Raw genomic sequence first — 23,060 nt, forward strand, 5'->3', positions numbered from 1 at the left:
GATGCAGCCACAAGCTGAGACTTGCTGGCAGTCACCAGAAGCTGGAAAAGGGAAAGGATGATTTTCCACTAGAGCCTCTGGAGGGAGCATGGCCCTGTCACTGCCTTGATTTAGGTCCAGTGATACTGATTTTGGACTTCTGGCCACCAGAACTGTGAGAGAATAAATTTCTGTTGTTTTAAGCCATCAAGTTGGTGATAATCTGTTACAGCAGCCACAGTAAACTAATACATCCAATCATTTCAGATTAATAACAGGAAAGACAACCACTGACTACCCTGTCAACCATCTCTTGGCATGATGCTATCTAGTGTATATTCTGGTTCATCATGACACTTTTAACTTAATGTTCCTTTTTTCTTTTTCTTTTTTTTAAATATTGATTTGTATGTCAGTGTTTTGATGGTGGAAGGAATGGTGGATGGTGAGGTGTCCCACAGATAACCTCCTGTGATTCTGATGCATGGATCAAGTTGAAAGGCATTAATTAGTCTAGGTAAGAGTGCAAAAGTCTGATGAACGTCTGCCCCACGACACAGTATACTACTTTAGTAAGATGCATGCATGTATCTTCCAGATCTAGGGTCTCTTTTTCTTGAATAGTAGAAGAAATAAACAAACGCTTGAAATCTGATTTTCTTTTTTCTTAGGCTCCATGCTGACCCTGCCACTTTTAAAGCCTTGATAACAATTTGCTCTAATGAGGACTGGGCCATCAGCTATGGCACTATCCCTTTACAATAAGATCATATGTGTTGATACAACACGTTTTCTTAGGATTAAACCTTAGTTACATAAATGAATTCCTGTGGTCCTTCCTAATGTACTGTCTTTTCTTTAGACTGGGTCTTTTCTGCAAAGGGCTAATGTTGCCCATTACATTTAGATTCTTCCTGACTTCATTCTCAGAGGATAACTTCATACTGAAGTGCAGTGGGCTTTAGACAGCATTTACACGCGACAACTCCCAGCTTTCTATATCTCACCTCCTGGACTCCAGAATCCTTTCCAACTGCCTGCCAGACATCTCCCCTTGGGTGTCTAAGAGCCATCTCCGGTCCAACCCAGTCTATCTCCACCAGAGCATTTGTGCATCGTCGTCCAGTCTATTTGTCTATCTCCACTAGAGCATTTGTGCATCATCGTCCAGTCTATTTCCACACCCGTTTGTAAACAGTAAGTTCCATCAGGGCAAGGCCAAGGCCACGTTCTCTCTCTGGGTCGCAGCTCCTGGAATTGTGCTAGGCCCATGGCGGGCAGCCAGTGATACTCGTTTGAAATCCATGAACAAATAAACTCAGCTGCCTCTGCCTTCTGGGAGTTTGGACTTTTTGGACGAGGAGATGCGGGTCCTTTTGACACCAGCCAAGAATGGGGTCTATGCCTATTGATTTGACAGATACTTGATGACCTGGACGATGAACACCTTCCCACACCGCCCCCCGCTTCTGAAAGGCTGCGGATTCTCAGGGAGACTCTGACTCCCACTGAGTCCCGACCCTTTGGTGCTGTGGCCCCGGGGGGCTCCTTCCGAGGCGCCGCCGTGGGGCGCGCGGTGCCCCTGCGACAAGTGGCCGGGCCAGCTCGGTGGGTGGGTCGTGACCCTCGCGCGACGGCGCGGAGTCCCGCGGCTCTGGGGTCGCGGGGAGGCCGGGGTCCCGTCGTCCCGCAGTCCCGCAGGCCGCGGCCGCGCCGTCCGACGTCACTTCCGGCCGGAGCCAAGATGGCGGCGGGGCGGCCGCGGGCGCCGGGGCGGGCGGATCGGCGGCGGTGGCGGCGGCTGGCAGCGCTCTGAGGCTCGGGGCGCGGCGGGCGCGGCGGGCGCGGGTAAGAGGCGGCTGGGTGGGCGCCTCGGGGCTGGCGCCGGGACGCTGGTGCGTCCTTGCAGGCAGCGCGGCGGCGGGGGCGACCCGCGGGGGACCCGGCGTGGCGGGGCCGGCCGGCCGGGCGGGCGAACGCGCTCCCTCCTGGGTCGCGGCGTCCCGGGCGCAACGGACCGCGGGGGCTCCCGGAACTAGGCGCGGACCGCCGGGTCGGCGGCCCTGCGGGTGGGTGGCGGCGCGTGGTGTCCCCCGCTGCCAGCCTTGGGGTCCCCGCGGCGAAGTTTGGGGTGCGCCGGGCGGCGGGGGCGAGGACGCGTGCGGGCTGCGGTCGAGCGGCTGCGTGGTCGCCTGGGGCCGCACGTGGGCTTCGGGGGCCGTCCCAATTGTCAAGTGGCCGTGCTTTCCTCTTTTGTGTTTCAACTGAGTGTGTCCTGCACGCTTGCATTCTTCGTGTGCCTTGTGCCTTGCGTCTTTGTGTTTCCTAAGTAGTTGTCGTGTGGCTTAGACCTGGAAATTGTCACCCTCGGTATTCTCGTAGAGCCACCGGTGTGTGTGTGTGTGTGTGTGTGTGTGTGTGTGTGTGTGTGTGTGTGTGTGTGTGTGTGTGTGTGTGTGTGTGTGTGTGTGTGTGTGCGCGCGCGCGCGCAAGTGTGTGTGCAACAGACGTGCACTTCTGTAATACTGATTTTGTTCCTAACGCTTTCCATGGACCTAGTTCGGATGGTGGCAAGTGAGATTTAAAGTGACCTTAACAGGTCCCCGATGTTCCCCAAACGTCCGTGGTTCCTTCCGATCTACGCGTGAACGACTGACCTACGGGGCTTGCAACCTTGTGCCCGGCTGTGAGCTTCGGGAACAGTCCAGCGGTTCACTGGGAAGCCCCCATGCCCTAAACTACGCAGCTGGAATTTCCCCCCGAGATGAGATGCATGCTGGCCCCTCACTTTGCATTTAAGTGTTGGTTGTATTGAGGATTTGGGTTGAGACTGTGGAACTCCTTTCGCTAAATCCCAGTAGGCCCTTAGATCCCTTTAATCAGACGCTAAAATTCCCTAGAACAGTCATTGTCCCCAGGACGGTACTAAAATATTTCTTAGAGTTTTTGTTTTCTCCAGGTTTGTCGTTGAAAGTGACCACGTCTAACACCCAAAGAAACCTTTCAATGATTCTTTTACTTACAGTGGCACATACTTCATTTCGGTTTGAGCAGTTGTGTCTAAGTATTAGAAAAATGTAGGTTTTTTTTTTTTTTCCTAACATGATAGGAAATTTGGTGTACAAATATTGAGGAGGAACTGAGACGCATAGTCTTATGTTCTTTTTTTAGTAGAGTTCTGTGTTTTTGAGATGGCAGGCAGCTGCCCCATCATTCCCAAGAGGCTTCCTTACAAACACTTATTTGGCCAAATTCTTTTACATATAGAATCTCAGTTTAGCCTCGAGAAGACCTTTAAAGATCGTTTTATTAAACTCCCTCCTTTCAAGCTACAGAAACTGAGATTGAAATTCGTAGTGGCACTAACATTCCTTTAAGTTTTCTGTTTTTTCAAGGCTCTTTTTACCCAACCCATCCTTTTTTTGGTTGGATTCAAATAAGTTAATACATTTAGAGTGCTTAGAAATGTGCCAGGAATATCGTACTGATGCTTAATAAATGTTCAGTTTTGTTTATTCTGAAGGTCATTTCTTTAATTGAAAAGTAGATACATTTCATATTTGTTTTTTCTCATTTTGTGGAGAGTGCCTCAAACAGTACCGTTTAAATTTGTAATAATGCAGTGGTTTTGTAAGTATGAAACGAAACAAGATTCTCAACTGTACAATAATCAGGAAGTAGAGAAAAGCACAAAGAAGGAATAGAAATCGGCCATAACCTTCCTCCTCTGCAGATAACCATTGTTAACATTTTGGCAACCCCCTTTTTCCTATCTCTGATGTACATTTGTTTACTTCTTTACTCACATATATTTATTTATATAATTTATTCACTTCTATATACTTTCATTTAATACAGGATTGATAATATATACTTATACAATATATTATTGTATTTTTTTAACCTGTATTCCCTTATGATATTGTAAGCATGTGTTCTTCAATGCGATGTTTAATGGCTGTATAATATGTGGATGGACTGTAATTTATCAGTCAACTCCGTATTGACTTGTAAGGTTTCTAAAGCCTGAGATTTTCTTTTCTTTAAGATTTATATGAAAGCTTTTTCTGTTGTGAATTTTAAAGTTCTGTAATCTTTTAAGATATGTGAACGATGTAAATTTTGCTTTTTAGCCTCTAAAGATTCATTTTTCTGGCTGATGCAGTTACGAGAAGTAACACTCCTCCTCTTCTCTTTGATTGGGTCTGTGCAGTTATATATGTATATCTGCACATATATTCTTTTGATGATTATTTTACCTTGGATGTTTATTTATTTATGGAACTTTCTTTAAGCTGCAGATCTCTTTTCAATTTCCAGATCTGATTTACAAACCTTTTAAGTCCTGTTCAATCATAGACTTTCTGGGATGGAAAGCACCTTGGGTTATTTACTGTTTTCATGTCTTCTCACTAGCTTTTCATGTTATTTTTAATATCCATGCAGATAAAAAGTCACAAAACTATGGGCTTCCACTAGAAAACTCCATAGTGGATAGTGAAAGATGAATAGGGGTGTTGTTGGGGGAATATTATCAAACTTGTGTGGGGATGGGTAGCTGCAGGGAGTTTCTAGATGACAGGGGCGGTACCTGAGGATCGTTGCTGCAGACAGATACTGCTGCCTGGTGTCCAGTGCTTCATGGTTTGAGTGCCGCTTGTCAGCTGTGCTGTCACCCATTACAGCATGTGGTAAGAGGCCTGGCGTAGTGCTGGCTCTCTGCTTTTTGAAGTTAGAAGTTTATCTTTAGAGCTGTAAAAATCATCTTCCTAGAGCGTCTGAAAGCTGTGGACTCCATTACTGGTAGGAGTACTTAGGTTCTATTAAAGCAAGGTTTCTCAATCTCCATGCTATTGACACTCTGTTGTTGGGGCTGTCCTGTCCATCATAGGATGTTTAGCAGCTTCCCTGGCCTCTACCCATGAGATGCCAGTAGCACCTCCCCTCAGTCTTGACAACCAATAACATCTTCAGACACTGCAAAATTCCGCCGGGGGAGGGGGAGGCAAAATCAGACCGTTCTCAACCACTGCGTTAAAGGAAGGCTCATCTGATGGGATAGTTGAATCACTGAAGCAGTTTATTGAATCTCTTTAGTCAATAGACCATATGGCTTACACCTTGAAGCCAGGGAATGGATTTCCTTGTCTGTCCAAATTCCTTCCTGATTTTGATTTTGTGACTGTATTAGACAGTTTTCTGTCACTTATAACGAGATACTTGAAACTAGGTAATTTATAAAGAAAAGAAATTTTATTTCTTACAGTTTTGGAGGCTGGAAAGTCCAGGGTCGAGAGGCGCATCTGGTGAGGACCTTCTTTCTGATGGGGACTCTGTTGAGTCCCAAGGTGGTGCAGAACATCACATGGTGAGGGGGTAAGAGCATGTTCACAGGCTAGCTCAGATCTGTCTTCCTCTTCTTATAAAGTCCCTAGGTTACTTTCATGATAACCCATTAATCCACTAATCCATCAGTCCATGAGTGGATCAGTCAATTCATGAGGGCACGCATAGCCATCATGATCCAGTCAAACACCAGAGTCAGTTACTCTCTTAATATTGTTACAATGGAGATCAAGTTTCAACCTGAGCTTTGGAGGGGACAAACACTCAAACCATAGCAATGACTTTATGGGATGGTCACTTTCAGCAGCTTTGCTTTGGCATTCCTTTTGTGGCAAGAGATAAAGTAATGTGAGGTATTCTGGACATTATGAAGGAGCTTTGATGACATGGGATCAGCATTTCCAGTATGCAGATTAAATTATTATGAAAATTTATATACATTTGCATAGAGTTGATGTGTGGTGAATAACCATGTGGTCCATTATGCTGAAAAGCACAGAAACAACTGTCTTTTTCCCTAGAAAATGAGACTTGATAAAGCAACCCCTTAAAGATTGGTGGTAGAAGCCAAACTGTAAGATCAAATCTTTCTTTTTTTAAAATTTTCTTTTTCTAAAATCTTCTTTTTTTAAACAACCTATTTGGGGTTTTGTACAAAAAAGATGAATTTCTCCTGAGGAAATAAGTTTTACTTTTGAAGTTCTACCTAACTTTGACTTAATACGTTATAATTTACAGAAAGCTTATTGATCTTCCTGGAAAACATGGTTTATTAAGGCAGCTTCTCATGGGGGCTAAAGAATAAGTTGTCAAATTTTTATTTGTAATCTTTATAAGTATAGATAGTATAGGCTGAATTTTTATTGTGGCATCAGTAACCTTTGGTCAGATTGTACTGATAAATAAAACATAAGAAAAGAGATGTGCTGCTGGAGCCATGTTTGGTAATGGGATGCTTTTCTGAGTTATTGAATATCTGCATAATCTCACTGGAATGAATACATGTGTCATTTAAATATCTTTGAGTGCCTTTCATTCTCCACCACCATCTCTCTGAAGCACGAATTAGAGTTATTGTGTGTAGTAAATCTGGTTCATTTGGAGTGAAATATGCTTATAATATTTTTCTCAGTACTGTGTAGTATTTATTCTTAGAGTCTTGGTTCATGTCATACCTACACTGTGTTTTCATTTATTAGTCCTTCGGAACATGCAGTAAAGGAGGTTTCACTGAATAACTTATGTATTTTCCAGCCATTTTGGTGAAAAGAATATTTTGTAGCTCTTGTGATAAATCATATGTTAGGTTTTACTTTGAAAGAGCTGAATTACTTCTTGGCACAGTTTGTCTGAAATATGTAAAGCTAAGTGCAACTCTTAGTTTGATTACAGTGGGCAGCTTGTCTGGAAATTGGTAAAACCCACACATTTTATATGTGCTTATATGCAGTCCTTTCTACCAAGATTATTTTAAACTCCGGTGAGAAAATTCTGTGGCACTTTCAAATAATTCAAATGATGCCATCGAAATTTGAAAAGAACTGTGAGATTCACCAAACCCTTATGTTGGAGCATGAATCCTGTACATTATACAATAATTTATTGTATATTAAGCATAATTTGTAGTATTCATATAAAAGTGACATTCTAAATGTTTCACACTCAGGCTTATTTTAGAGACTTTCCCGTAATTCTAAAATACTTAGTTTTGAAGTGCATCTGAAAGTAGGAGTTTTCAAAAGGTGAGTTCTTGGGATAAATTTAGATTCTTAATTGTGAAGCTTTGTTACCCCTTGTTAGATATCCAGTAGGTCAGTTCACTTGTTTTGGGAAATAAGGGTTGTGTGAGTGCAACTCTCTGGTAACTCAGTGGAACCTATGTCAATGTACAGAATGACGGTATCACAGATCAAGCTCAGAGATCGAGTTATTTCTGGCTGTGGTGGGGGTAGGTAAGTCACTTGTCCCTTCTTGCCTCCTCCTATTTGTAAAGTGGGGATAGTGATTGCTTCTCTCTTTCACTGGGATGTTTTGAGATGAATAGATAAAAAATATACAAGCAATTTGAGATACTTTAGATTTTTCAAAAACAATATTTTTCTTAGCTATTTCTCCTAGTACATTAGGTCTTGAGAGATAACATGGCACAGTAATTGTTGAGAGAAACCCTTCCAACTTATCTCTTGACAAGTTCTTAGGCTTTTTGACCTTGCCACCTACCCCCACCCCCATTGAACATGGTAAAAGGGTTGGTTGGGTGGGGTAGTTTTCTAGTCCCTTCCAAGTCTTTCACAAAACCAAATCCTGCATCTTCTACTCTTCTCCCTGGATATTTTTCCTCTTGGCAATTTCCTTTTCCGAGGCACCCCTTTGGGACTAAAGACTTCTGAATCTCCATCCCCAATTTTGTGCTGGGACCTGTTTTTCCATTTGACTGATGCAGCTTTCCATGGGAACGTCTTACCTCTCCTCAAAGTCTCTAAAATGGAGCTCTCCATTTTCCTTCCACTTAAATACCATCTCTACTCTTGACTGCTCTCTCTTTAAAATATATTCAAACTACCTACCGTGCTTATTATCTTGGATACCCCAGTCTTTGTGGCTGCCTACTCTTCACCTACTTCTTCACTCTTTCCTGTGAACTGCCTCTTAATCTAATACTAGACTATGCTTGTCAATGACACCTCCGCAGTCCGAACCCCGCTTGCCCATCCCAGGAGGCCAGAGCTGTGTTCCTAATGGGCTGGCCTGAAACCAGGCTCTTCCCTGCGGGTGTTCGTGGACTTTTGATTCTTAGTAATTCCCCTTCTGGAGTGGGTTGGGGGTGGGATAATAACTCCTAACACAACATCAAGTCAAGGTCAAGTTTAGATTCAACCTGGAACTCAAAGCCCCCCAGAACCGGCCCCATCTATTCTATTCTTGCTCTGTACATATCCTCACTTGAGTTGCACTGTTTTGCTTACCACATCAGGCAAGCATCAAGAGACAGTCTGTCATCCTTTTTTATCATAAATGGTTAGGCATTTGTCTTTACCATAAAACAACTACAGGTAACTTATTTTGATGATATATGCTTTCCTTTAAAAAAATAAAAACTCATGTAAAGGGCTTCTTAAACTATAGAGCAATACAAACACATTGCTCTGCAAACAGTAGGCTTTGCTGTTATTTTTAAGTTCTCTTGCTATTATTTTTGTTACATATTTGGAGAATAAACCCCAAACCTCAGGTTATTTAAAGTAGATGGGTTGATCCCTGCCAAAATAAAAAATACCTTAATAAAATCTTGGAAGAAGACCTATGGAATCTTGTAATGATATCTAATCATCAGGGAAATGTAAATTAAAACCATAGTTGAGAGAGATATCATCTCACTTCAGTTGGAAAGGCTATTATAAAAAAGACAAAATAGCAAATTCTGTTGAGGATGCAGAGAAAAGAAAACTGTTGTACATTGTTGGTGGGAGTGTAAATTAATACAGCCATTATAGAAAACCATTGAGGTTCCTCAGAAAAACCCAAAATAGAACTACCTTATGATCCAGCAATCCCCCTACTGGATATATAAAGAAAGGAAGTGAAATCAATATGTGAAAGAGACACTTGTACTCCCATGTTCATTGCAGCACTATTCACAATATCCAAGAGAGGGAATCAACCTAAATGCCCATGAATGGGTGGATGGATAAAAAAAAATGTGGTATATGTACACAGTGGAATACTATTCAGCTATTAAAAAAATGAAATCCTGTCATTTGCAGCAACATGGATGGCACTGGAGACCACTGTGTTAAGTAAAGTAAGCCAGGCACAGAAAGTATTTCTGCATGATCTCACTCATGTGGAATCTAAAAAAAAAGAAAGAAAAAAAGGTCCTCAAAGAAGTAGAGAGTAGAATAATGGTTACCAGAGGTCAGAAAGGGAAGGGAGTGTGTGGGGAAGAGGTGGACTAAGGGGTACAAAGTTACAAGTAGACAGGAAGAATAAGTTCTGTTGTTCTAGGCTGACTAGAGCTAATAATACTGTATTGTATATTCCTCAATAGCTAGAAAAGAAAATCTTGACTAATCACTACAAAGAAAAGATAAATGTTTGGATGATGGATATGCTATTTACTTTAAATGAATTATTATACAATATATTCATGTATTGAAGCAAAACACTGTACCCACAAATATGTACAATTAAATTTTAAAATAGAAAAAAAAAAAAAGGATCTTGTGGTGATATGTGTGCCTGGCACCTCACCAAAATATAGAGTTTAAGTTGTCACTCTAGTATAAATTGCAATTTTGCTTTAGATTGTTTACCTGTGAATTCAGGAAGCCTCCCTGTCATTTATGTGTAGTTTCTATGAAAGATGAGTTTTCCTATGCATTGGACTGTGTAAGAAAAACCAAAAGAGCTCCAAGCAGCCACTTGTAAGATGACTATATTAATGTTCAGAGAGTCTTTACGGAGGGAAGGAATACTTGGGTGCCAAGACCAGTACATCCATGTTGTTGTAGCTTTCTTTCACTTTTTCCAGGAAATTCACAAGTGTTTTGTGGGGTTCATGAAAATTTTAAATTTTCTCTCAATTTTAAAGGTTTAATCACAAAAGTAGCATCTGCATTGGCAACTCCAGTGGAAAAACAGTAACTCAGAGGGGTCAACTGAGAGTCCATTTTGTGTGGGGAATTGTGAAATGAATTATCGTATGGCATCTTGCTTTAGAAATTTTGTTTGAGTTGGAAGGTTGGCATTTGAGTGTTAATAAAGAACTCTTAATTTTCCTTTTATAATAATGTAAATTTTTTACGCATCTAACAGAGGGAAAACATCAGAAAAGTATCTTTTTATTGAGACCTCTTTGATTTTAATACTGTTTTGTAGAATACCCAGTCAATATTTGGTTAAATTGTACTTTTCCTGGGAGGGATGGGAGTTGTAATAATAACCTTGAATCTGCAGCATAGTTCTTATCAGAGTAGGGACTGATTGGAAAGCTCTTATTCTTACCTGCCCCCACCTTTACCTATTGATTTTTGCGTCTATATTTTTTGGCAATTAGTCTTGAAATAAGGAAAGGATATTAACTTTTTAATTCACATGTGTTTTGATTGGATGGAGTTACCTCATCCAGGAGAACTGACAGTGATTCTTTTGTTTTTCGTACCATGGAGAGGAATATCATACTGTTACAGTGAGAGGTAAGATAATGTGTTTTAATTTCTTTAGAGAAACTAGATATTTTTAATTAGTAGGTCAGAGGGAATTATTGTAGAAACCCCAAACAAAACCTGAGATTTGAGATGTAATAAATTACATGTTCAGAGCAGTACGACATAGATATATAAATTTAATCAAAAGAATAAAGGAGAGCATCTATTAATTGCTGTTTATGATATCAATTAAGTAAATAGAATTAATTAGCAGTTGCCATGCATATATTTCTAAGCTAGCTCTTTATGCTGGATGCATGGAGCTGTATTTTTTGAAAAATTTTTCTTAAATCTTCCTTCCCTGCCCACCCTCTCCAAGTAAAGGAGGAGATATCCTGGGGGGAAAAACACCCTGGAGTGCCACAGTCTAAATGCAGATTTATAGCACTTTCCTAGCATATCAGCAGGTCTCTTATTTGGCATTTTAATATGGTGTTATTTAATTGCTCAAGGCCCACTGGACCTGGAGAGATGTTGACTTCAGAGCCCTGTAACTTATATATTTCAAACAAAAGCTCTAATTAGTCTTATTTCCTGTTCAAGCTCTGCATCTCTAAAGCCACTTAGAACAGCAGACCTTCTGTTTTTCTGATCTATTGCATGGAAACTATGTTGTATCAAATTCTCTCCTACCTGGAGTAAACCTGACGAAGTCCACTTCCTCATTTAGGTTTGCGCAACTGCCCTCTTTGCTTTATGCCTTCGGGGGTCAGTCCCTGGATAGTTGTCTGTGGTGTTCCAGGCCTCGTTGAGGAAACCTATTTATTGAAGTGGGATAAATTACTGGTTTATTTGTGAACATTCTATTCCTTGTATCTTTCTTCATGTACTTTCGTAGGTAGGGAAATTCCTCCATGTGGTATACTCCGTATTACCATTGTCTTTTGGCTTTGGGTAGGAGTCATCATAGGGGCTGAGAGACATGAGTGATTTCAAGCAGAAAAAGTCCACTCCCTCTGATTCAGCAGTTGGCCAAATCTTTGCTGTATTTGGTCTCTTTCTCTTTTCAGACACACGCAGTATCATTCTCAAATGATGAACGTGTCAGATTTTATTTATTTTTTTAGTGTAATTTGGGACAGTTTGCATTTTAAAAGGAAAATTGAGGCTATATTTTTTAGTGTGAAACTAGATGATTAGTCTTGTGAAATTGTATTATTTTAGAAAAGGAAAACAAATGATTTTTCATTTAGCAAATTCTTGGGCACATTCAATATTTGTGCTTTTGCTTAATCTAACAAGTGAGTGCTACATGTTTTCATATTGATATCTAGAGTTTACAAATTGTAATTTGGTGATTCCACCCTTTTTGTAGGAATTATGAGAGGTAGTTTTCTATGACAATAAGTACATTAATAGTGTTTGTAATAATAAAGACTGTTTTTGAGAAGTTGGTATAGTTCAGATATTTTCATTTTTTTTTTTTTTTTTTAGAGGTTTCTGGATTTCGAGAATCTTTTGCTTAGAGTAAGTTAGTAAGGTCAGTGTTAGGCACTATAAATCTATTCTGCTAAAAGCTTAATCATCTCTGTATTTGCTACCATGATATTTATTTGCTATGAGATTGCCTTTATGTAATGATTAGTTTTAGAATATTTTTCTTATGTTGGCCATAAGCTTTCCAAGACTCTTTTCACGAAATGTCAATTTAAAACCTTTTTCTTGCGTTTAGTTCGTGTTTTCATTGCAGTTTTGGTCTTTAAAAATTGATATAGCCATACTAGTTCCCTTACTTATTTCCGCTGTACTCTTTGTCCATAAGCTTCCTGAGTCCTAAAAGTTAGTTTCTTTTGATTCTTGATGTTACAATATAGATTTTTTTGTACCTTAAGAAAATAATTACAAAATAATATCAGTGACCTCTAAGTGACTGTTACAAAGTTAATTATTTTCCATATAGTCCCCAAAGATTTAAACTGATCTAGGGAATAATTGTAAAACAATTCAGTGACTTATATAGGTGAATGTGCAAATCAAATAATTATTTTCCCAATTCTGCCCCTCCTCCTCCAGACTTAGACTAACGTTAAAGAATCTGTTGTTTCTTTTACTTTGCCCTTCATATAGCTTTGTAGATCTTATAAATCTGCAAAGGGCAGACATGAAGACAGTTTAACCAGTGTTATATATGCTACATCAATGCTAGCTCATGTCTGTCTTTAGATTAATCAGCTTTATTTTGGGAGATAGGTGATGGAGATAGGGTTGGGGCAGCAGGGCTGGTGTGACCCAGGGACAGGAGTGTCCAGTATATCTCTAGATTTTCTGTCTCTGGATCTCTGTGTCAGATCACAGCAGCTTAAGGTATTGAGGTTGCCTTGATACTTTAAGGGACCAGTATTTGAATAAAGACCTTGATTATTTTATTGTTGCTGTATTGATGCTGATCATTTATAATCAAATTATCTTTATAATATTAATAAGTTAAATATTTGTAAGGATGATTTGTTCTAGAATTTGAAAGCAATATCTTGAAAAGTTAAGTACATGCATATTATTAAAACCTTAGATATATAAAATAGAGGTCAGGCTCTTATTTTTCTAAGAGTATGTTTCCAAGAGTATGCTGTTAGTATAGTTGGTGATCAAAATTCACATGCTCTAAATTTGTACATCTATCTAATATACTTGATTTGCTCCACCCAGGCCAGATAAATATCAACAACTGGGAAGAGGAGCAATACATAGACATACTCAAGAGGTGCTGTAGAAGTATTCAAGAAGCTTTGGTCAGGAATGGAAATCCAGAAAAGAAACTAAGGCATCAGCCACGGTTAGGGAAGTTAGGGATTTTAAGATTTTCAGTATCTACCATTAGAAAACCAGAGGCACTTAATTGTTGAGCATTTTAAAAAATTTTGATAGAACAGTTAAGGTTTCAACGATATGCATGGAACAATAATTCTCTGCCTCTGCACTGGTAGGATTTATTGTTCAAATTCTCATATTTGATAAAACTTTGACCTTGAGATACCAGTTAAGTGCTATAGAAGTCAATGCTGTATATGAAAGTTATGTGGAATTGCCGGGTCACTTCCACGAGGGTTTTGAGCAGTGCCCAAGGAATCTTAAGGACCTTACTCCAACAACAACTTTTAGAGTCTGTGGTTGCTTTAAAACACATCATATTGCAGCTAGTCACATGATTGCTACAGTTCAGGGGTTCCCAACTGGGAGTGTGTTTGAGAATGTGTAGGTATTTTCAGTTGTCAAACTGATTGGAGGCACTGCCAGCATTCTGCTCAGCGCAGTGCTAAATGCACATAATGGAAGGGACAATCTCACACAGAGTTGTACTGTCCAAAACGCAGGTCCTCTGTTGAGAGACTATGCCCAAAGCCTCACTTTTCTTTTAATACCCCTTGTTTTTAGTATAGTTTAATAAAGAATTTAATTTAAAAATGTCATTTGAGAAGTCAGTGTCAGATTTGCAGTGTTTTTAATTTGTAAAATATTTTAGATACATAATTTGACAATGTTGTGAGTCAAGAGGGAGAGAAAAAAATGAGGGTCTGGATTTTAGCAACTCAGATTAGAAGTGATAGAGAGATGGGTCCACACATAAGTATATATTGAACCTTTTAAAGAAAAGGTGTTACGATCGAAACACCTTTGTTTCTCTGGAAAGAAATGAGTGCATTTCTGTTTGGACAAAGTTGGAACAGATAGGGTAGAAAGTTGTAGCAGACTATCAATTGTGTAACAATCTGAATTATATTGTAGCCATTTTTATTAAGTTCAAATTCATTGAGATCAAAGAATAAAATGTTTTAAGTACTTTATTATTTTAGTTATGGGGTATCAGATGTTAAGTAGTTCAGTTGTTTGAATTGTGCTTTGAGCTAGTGACTACCAAAGGCGAGGAGAAGGAAAGGAGAAAAGTGTTAAAGAGAGAAAAACATGAAAAGCAGATGGAGGGAAGAAGGCAGCATCTCAGAAAACCGCACCTCTATCTTCCCGTGGCCTCAGGACTAGGACCTAGTGTCATCCTTGACTTCCTCTCTTTCTTTGACACCTAACATCTAATCCAGCCGCAAATCTCGGGGCTCTATTTTTAAAATATATACAGGACCCAGTTACTTCTCACATCTCCTCTACTGCCTGGGCCAGGCCACGTCATCTCGTGTGTGCACTGGGCATTAGCCTCTGTCACCACCTCCTCCACGTCCCCTCACCTGCTGTGCACCAGCCACATTGGCGTCCTTGCCCCTCACCCCCAGGCACGCTGCACTGAGACTTCCCACTCATTCTTGCAGCTGCTGCCTTGGAAAGCTCCTCCCCATGCCCTCTGGCTCTCAGCTTTTCTCCTTCCTTGCAGGAGAAAAGCTGGCTTCTGTGCAGACATCTCCTTCTCAGTCCGTCTCTGACCAGATTGTTGGATTCACAGGTACAGAGATAGAGTCAGAGATTGTAGTTCCTGTCTCCCTCTCCCTAACTCTTCTTTATTTTTCTCTAAAGCTCTTTCATTATCTGACATACTGCATATTTTACTTATGTATTTGTTTCTTGTGTGTCTTCCCCCCTTTCCGTTCTGTTCACTACTCAGGCGCAGTGCTTGAGACATTGTAGATGCCCAGGGGGAAGCAGGAATAAAAAGCTGGTGAGATATGGTTAAGAAGCAATAGCAGACCTTGGCTGAGTTAGATGAACCTCCTTGAATCTTGTCAATTAATGGTGATAGCACTTACCTTGGTGAAGACTGCCTGAGCTAATTTACGTGAAGGCCTCGCAGTGCCCTGTGGTCCTCGGAAGAAGCTTCATGAATGATGGTTATGATGGTGATGATTCTTGTGAGAAGGAAGAGACAAACCAAGGAAAATGGTATAACATTGTAGCTTTTCCCAAATATCTTTCATAAAAATATTTGCATTTTACTGCAAGTTTTTATTCTATTCCTTAAAGAGAACGCGCCTTAGTCAGCATTGATAAATCCACCTATAAAACCTTACTTAGCAAGAGGGCAAGTGAAACCCTTAACATTTTATTCACCTGGGGTCATAAGGTGTCACACAGGACCACCTAGTGGAACTGGGTGGTAGTCAGGTAGGCATTTATGGTTGAGGGATCAGCTGTACACATTTTAGGGGGCACTAACCTCATTACTGTTTTACACCCAAATATACATTTTAACTTGATAACAGTCTCAAGTCTCATAGAAAAGGATCAATTGTGTTCAATATATGATGTGTACTATGGAAAGACATGTTAAATATATATGAGGAAATGCTCAATATTTAAATTTAAAGGAATGGACTTTAGGAGTTAACCTTTAGTTATCTGAGATTTTATTCACTGAGTATTTACCAGCCAATAGTTTATATTGGTTTGGCTAGCACTGAGCTCTCTAACAAGATGCAGTGTTGTGGAATACATACATTCCTTGTGCCAATTATGAATAAAAAATAGTTCAGATGACTAGGCCTTAACTTAAACATAGAGCCTTTGGCTGTTAAAGGTGATTGGGTGAGTGTGGGTCAATAGCTCAAGAGAAGGAAAACAGCCCAACTATTATTAAAGAACTGGGGTAAAATGTAAAATGTTAACGCTCTATTCTTTATGACAGCAAGCAGGCAGTATATTCTTCCAGTATGAAGAATGTCATTAAATTACGTATTCCTTGGGTTATTAAAAATTAGTTACAATGTAAGCAGAGTCTTGTGGGTCAAAGAAGGGAAGATAAGTTGTTATCAGCAAGTACATGAAGAAATAGGAGAGTTATGCTAATGATGTGCATATGCATGCTGGAAGCATTTAAATATTACAGTGGAAGTTCTACTTAAAGTGGCATGATTTTCATGTATTGTGAATCACATCAAATGACTCTTAAGATAGAGAAAGGACCATCTTCAGAGATTATTATTTAGAAACAAGTACGTCATATGCATTTATAAGAAATGATTTTGTCTTCTCATTATTTTGTTGTGCTATGAATATATTAAACATAAAAATTTCTAGGAATAACTGTAGCTCTTTCCAAACATCTTTTATTAAAACATTTGCATTTTACTGCAAGTTTTTTGTTCTCTTCTTCAAAGAGAACTCCTCATGGCCAATGTTAGTACAGTAGTCCCCCTTATCCTCGGGGGCTATATTCCAAGACCCCCCGTGGATGCCTAAAACCTTGGATAGTACCAAATCCTATACATACTATGCATGAATTTCTTTTTTCTTTGTCGCAATTTCATGGACAGATAGAAGATTTGTTCTTTCTGTAGATCTTAGCAACCTCAGTGTATGATTTGTTTTCATTCCTTACTAAGTGGGAACTTTCACCTTTTCACTGAAAGGAAGCACTTTACAGCTTCTCTTTTGCACGTCTGAATTGCCAGCATCACTACTCATGTGCTTTTGGGCCATTATTAAGTAAAATAAGGGTTACTTGAACACAAGCACTGTGATGCTGCGACAGTCTATCTGATAACTGAGACGGCTACTAAGTGATGGGCAAATAATGTAGTGGATACGCTGGATGCAGGGATGATACATGTCCCCTGTGGGACTGAGAGGAATGGTTCAAGATTTCATCACACTACTCAGAATGGTGTGCAATTTAAAACTTATGAATTGTTCATTTCTGGAATTTTCCATTTAATATTTTTGGACCTCGGTTGACTGCAGGTAACTGACATTGAGGAAAGGGAAACCATGGATAAGGGGGCCTACTGTACATCCACCTTTCTATTTCAGAAACTTGAAAAGCAGAATAATGTAATGGGGTCTAATTATGTTTGCATTCAACACAGTATTGATATAAGCAAAAGAAGGACACTTACCTTGTATAATAAGCTACTCAGCAATGCTTTGTGTTTCTGACCATCAGCAAAGCTAATTTATTTCTTCCTGGGAATGATGCAGTTTCAAAGCAAAAATTTGATGTCATTCTAATGAGTCTGGTTTCAATTGTAGAGTACAGTGAAGCCCTACCCTAGTAAAGATTAGTAAGAAATCTGTTTTATTGTAGATAATAAATCTGAGAATAAGCTCTCAGCATAGCTTGAAGTTGATCTGGCATGGAGTTGCTTTATGAATAGCCTTTGAGCAAACTCTACAGTTCTGTATGTGGTTTTAAATCACTGTAAATTTGTAGGCAGGTACATATTACAATTGTCTGTTTTTCTTTTTAGGGCTCATGTAATCAAAGAAGTTTCTTTGTTGTGTGTATCTTTACAGAACACAACAGGAATTGAAAATGAATCAGGTGAGTTTAAAAATAAGAATTTATACAAATTCATGACCTAGATGTTAGACCAGCTTTTGATTTTTAAAAGATATTAATGCACACATTCATTTTTCCCAGATTTTCATTTTTGTTTTTCAGTACCATTAGTTAGTTCATTGCTTTCAGTGTGTGTGTGTGTGTGTGTGTGTGTGTGTGTGTGTGTGTGTGTGTGTGTGTGTGTGTGTGTGTGTGTGTGTGTGTGTGTGTGTGTGTGTGTGTGTGTGTGTGTGTGTGTGTGGAGTAGACTGTGCATTGTTTTGCTTGGGTTGGCATTTCTGTTGATCCTTGAGTAGAGGACTCATTTTTAGGGATTTTAGATCAGACTTTCTTTTTTACCTTTCCTCTGCCACACTCTAGTGTGAGGTTTTGTTTGTTTTTGTTTGTTTTGAAGCTTTCATTTGTAACACTTTTTAAAAATATTTATCCATTGGTTGAAAGGGAAGATTGAAAGTTATTTTTAGAGACCACAACTGATCAACTGAAAAACTTTAAGCACCTGTGCACAGAATAAAAACAAGAGGGCAGATATTGAAATGTAAGATGTATTTCTCTTTGCAGGAGGGTGTGGTATTAAAAGGAGATAAAGCTATTCTGCGATGGGTATTTCTGTCGCCCCAAGAGCTTTCTGATAAGTAGAACCAGTTGGGTAGATTTAATATATTCTAGAGTAGGATTCTTATTTTTTTGTCTCAATATCTTTTCTCTTGCAATTATAGAAATTTCTGAGTGTCAGAAATGTTCTCTTTTAAAGTCTTCATAAGTACATTTTTTAAAAAAATATGAAGGACAAAATCTAAAATGTGAAGTTTGTAAATTTTTTTATTCCTTAGCTTAAAACTCTCAGACTTGAGAACATTTTGTATCCCTCATCAACTGAAACTTTGAACACATTTTTATCACTTACAGGTGCTTCTAACTGGAGATCACGAGTCTAATTTAATTAGGTGGCCAAGTTTAATAAATTCAGTCCCATGCTTCATTAAGAGATGTGAAATTTTTGGAGTAGATTCTTTTGATTTCATTACTTTCTTTATCAGAAATAGATTTTTAAAAATGAATGCAGAGGACTATACATGATAAAAAATGAGTCTGGTGAACACATGGGGCACATGGTTTCTATTATTTTAAAACTTGCAGATTTACTGACATACTTTTGAAGGCAATTTATTTTTGAAATGGTGAGATGGGGGAGGGAAAAGAGATCAGAGTGGATTTTCGCAGTCATTATCCATCAAAGTTATATGCATATATATGTCATAGATTTCATTTATTCTCCTATCTTAAGATTGGTTCTTAATGTGAACCTGGTCGTCCAAAGAACTTGCTTTTCTACTGCCTAGGAACTGTTCTGGAGGAGTCTTTATTCTGGGTTAGCATGATCGTGATGCTTCCAGAGTTAAAGCTCAGTGTTGACATTGTTCTTGTTGTATTGCTGTTCAGCAGTCATTTATTTGAGATGTCTACACCTTTAACCTTAGGCTTAATTATGCCTTCATTCTTATGCCATATCAAGCTAGTCATATTTCTAGTGTGTTTAGACTTGTTTTACACTTGACACTTTCGCTTTAATTATTCTATTTATATCAAACAAACTTGTGTTTAAAAAAAGTCCACATGTGGCTCAAAGGGTTGTAGCAATAGCCATTTCTTTTTTTGGCTCTTTTACAATTTCATTTTGCTTTTGACAAGTTTTGTTATCAGATCTTCAGAGAGCTGCCTTTGATGCCAAATGCCAGATATCAGTGGGAACATGTCCTCTTATGTCTCTAATGGTTAGCATATTTCTGATTTGGGTATAATTTGAATTGTCTGGTAGTGATGACACTTTTATATGAATTATAAAAATTGCCCATTTTTATGAGTAAAATTTTTAGCATCTTTCATTATAGTTTCATTATTTGAAGAATATTAGTTGCTTGCTCTTTAGACCTGATTATTATGTCATGGCATAAAATCTATCTGTGTTTTTCAACAATTGTCCCAGTAATTTAAAAAAATTAAGAATTATTTCAAGATAGTTTATGGTTTTCCCTCTCATATTTATTCCTCTTATTTTCAGCCAGTGGAAGTGAGCAAAATATGCTTGAAAAACTTCAAAGTAACTCTACACAAAAAGTCAGAAATTAAGAAAGTTTGAACTTGAATAAGATTACCTTACAATTAAAATTCTGATGGTTATTTAGGGTTGGATTATTCTCTCTAGGTAATGACAGCATTGCTTTGATGAGTTTTAGCTGTCAGATCTGTCTCTTATGATGGGCCTCGTCTCTAAGACAATAGCACAGACTCATTTGTTCATATGAGAGTGTACCTGCCAGTTGTGTTTTAGGGACTGAAGGATCCTAGGGGTGGACACATCATGTTTGCAAGTGATTCCTTTAGAAGAAACAGTAGAGTCCAAACTCTGCTGGATTTTAAGCACTCACTGTTGAAGCAGCATTCTGCTCAGTCGTGTCAGTGCTTTCCAAGCCCTTCTTGGGGTGGTTGCTTGCCAGGCCCTCCTCTAATCCCAGCTCTGGGGCTCTACAAAGCCCCTAGACCCACAGGGGTTTGTCTGTCTTTCTTGTCTCTTCTCTCCTTCACTCAGTACTTACTCTTTTCTCAATATCATGTGTCTTCTCAATTTAGAGCCCAGCTTGCTATGCACATGAGTCTGCTCTTTCTCTCTGAGGCCGTGCCTGGGTGGCAGGCAGGAGGAGCAGTCATTGTACTTCCACCCCCTCTCTCCGTGTTCTTTTCCCTCCATTTTCAAATCATAGATGTCCTTTACTTGCTTCATTAACATTCCACACCCATGCCAATATTTAACTTTTGAGATGTTCCACTTTTTTTTTCTTCTCATTTACCTAGACTTACCTAGGAATATTCAGAACTTTATAAGTGGCTCTCTCATTGAATAGTTTGGAATGCTTTACTTTATAGAATATCCAAGGTCAGCTAAGTTCCATAATGCAGATATGCTCGTAGTGACCTAGAAGAATTATGCTAGAGTTTAATATCACTTGCTGTCTATTGAATGCTTAACAAACATGCCAGGCACTCTGATAAGCACTGTACATACATGGTTTCATTAACACAGTCTGTAACCGCTCATGAGGTGTAAGAGTTATAATCTTCATTTTGTGGATGAAGACATTAAGGCCCAGAGGTGGCCATGCTTGCCCATGATCCCTCAAACTGTAAGTGAAAGAGCTCTGATTCAGACCCAGGCCTGTCAAATTCCAAAGCCCAAATTCCTGATCACCATGCTGTACTGCTGTATCAGTCAGGGTAAGGTACGTTATGCTGAGGTGACAAGCAACTCCAGAATCTCAGTGGCTTAACACAGCAACTGTGTATTTCTTGTTCTTGCTGCATATCAAACGTGATTGGTATGGGGCTCTGCTGTTGTAATCGCTCAAGAACCGAGGATGATGGAGGCTTTGTCTCAACACACAACACTATTGCTCCCATTAGTTGACCTCAGTTGGTCTCGTGGGCACATCTAATTTAAAACTTGGATCAGGGGAACAATGCAGTCCCATCAGGTGCTTGGTAGGAGAGGAAAACTGTGGTATTTGAAGACAGCCCTAATGACACTACCACTGCCTTGATTACTAATTTATTGTCACACTTTTTTTTAAAGAATGTTTACTTAATTCAAATTGTTATTAATATTTGCAGTTTTCTATCAATATAGTGGCTAGTGGTTGCAGCATTTCTATATCCTGATCAGTAATATGTGATATTGCCATTAACCTGTAGCAAAGCAGTTTAGCCTTTCAAGCTTGTTTTAAAGACTTGTAAAAAACAAGAGAAACTTTTAATTACTTGATGCTGCAAATCCAACCCTGAGAATTGTGATACGCCATCCATAGTTCCATTATCTTAGCTGTCCTGAAAGTTCTTTCATTTCCTCATTCATTCTGCACAGACTGCATCCCAGCTTTTGTGGATTCTGCAGTGAACTGGATAGGCAAGGGCTCTGCAACTTACATACCCCTAGAGGGAGACACTTAAAAAGCAGAAAGATAAAGAAGGTAATTTCTGACAGTGAAAGCGCTACGAAGACAGTGAAACAAGGTCCCGTGATAGAGAATGACAGATGGAGGTGGGAGGAGGGTCTCTGGATTACAGGGTCAGAGAAGGCTGTTCTAAGGAAGTGATTGATAGTAGAACCGAGTCTCAGGTAATAACCAGGAACCAGATAGAAATATGAAGATCTGGGGAAAGAAAATTCTAGGCAGAGTGAACACACAATAAATGCAAAGGCCCTGAGGTGGGAATGAGCTTGGTGGTTCAAGGAACAGAGAGCAAGCCAGGGGCTGGAGTTTGGCCGTATCATTGCTCCTGGGACAAGAGGCCTTGGTGTGGGAGGCAAGGGTGAGATTTATAGGGCCTTAAGGGCCATGGAAAGGAGTTTATATTTTATTCTAAGTGCAGTGGAGAGCCACTGGACAGTGACATAATCTGATTTCCATCTTTAGAATATCACTGTTACTGTGCTTTGGAGACTTGATTGTAAGAGGGCAAAGGTGTAATAATATGTTTGTTATTGAGATTAACATCATATTTGAGGACAGTTTCTTCAGTTGGACAGCTTAGGGGACCTGTCAGCTTTTTTAAAGAAGGTACTTTTTTGTGTTTCAGAACTAATTTGACTGCTGTTCTTTTCAAAGATGGTGAATAAGATTTTTTTTGTTCTATGTTCCCATCTGTTTGTTGTTATCGCAGTCATACACATTTCTTAACCAAATACGATTTAATGCTATTTCAGTAAACTGAAGTTTGTTTGATTTTGTTCCCCCACTGTTTGCTCCAGAATAGTAGCTTAGAAACTTGTTTGCAAGTCTAAACAAAGAAGAGTTGTTCATAGAATTTTAGAGTATTTTAATAGCTTATGATTCTGAGATGTCTTTCGCTTGTAACAATTACTATGGTGATTAGCATTAGTCTGTTGTAGCAGTAATATGTATCTTAGTATGGATATATGAGGGGTCTTTAAAAAGTTCATAGAAAATGAATATTATGAAAAAACTGCATGGATTTCAAAAATTTTTTTTTCTTTACAACAAAATAAACTTGCACTAACTTGTTATAATCTGAACAGGATCTAGTTTGAGGCACCAAGAAGGATAGACATCACTTTGAAAAGAGCCCCTATCAGAGCAACATGAATTCTGCCAAAACTGAAGTAGGGACAAACATCAAATTCATGGTGAAGCTTGTGTGCAAGAATGGTGAGATCACTGATGCTTTACAACAAGTTTATGGGGACAGCACCCCAAAGAAATCAGCAGGTTACAAATGGATAACTCACTTTAAGAAGG

At 39.2% G+C, this 23,060-nt stretch overlaps 1 protein-coding gene across 6 annotated transcripts in view; it reads left to right on the forward strand.

Annotated features, from left to right (window-relative positions):
- Positions 1–1,784: 1,784 nt before the first annotated feature.
- Positions 1,785–23,060, forward strand: part of PRDM2 (PR/SET domain 2) — a 121,785-nt gene continuing 100,509 nt past the window's right edge. For all 6 annotated transcript variants that reach the window (XM_063103868.1, XM_063103876.1, XM_063103877.1 and 3 more), the window contains exons 1-2: positions 1,785–1,827; positions 17,657–17,730. In XM_063103868.1, the coding sequence (XP_062959938.1) occupies positions 17,722–17,730 (9 nt within the window). In that variant the 5' untranslated portion in view covers positions 1,785–1,827; positions 17,657–17,721. The remainder of the gene's footprint in view (positions 1,828–17,656; positions 17,731–23,060) is intronic.

This window comes from Cynocephalus volans, chromosome 8, assembly GCF_027409185.1.
Source record: "Cynocephalus volans isolate mCynVol1 chromosome 8, mCynVol1.pri, whole genome shotgun sequence".
In the NCBI taxonomy this organism is placed as follows: domain Eukaryota; kingdom Metazoa; phylum Chordata; class Mammalia; order Dermoptera; family Cynocephalidae; genus Cynocephalus; species Cynocephalus volans.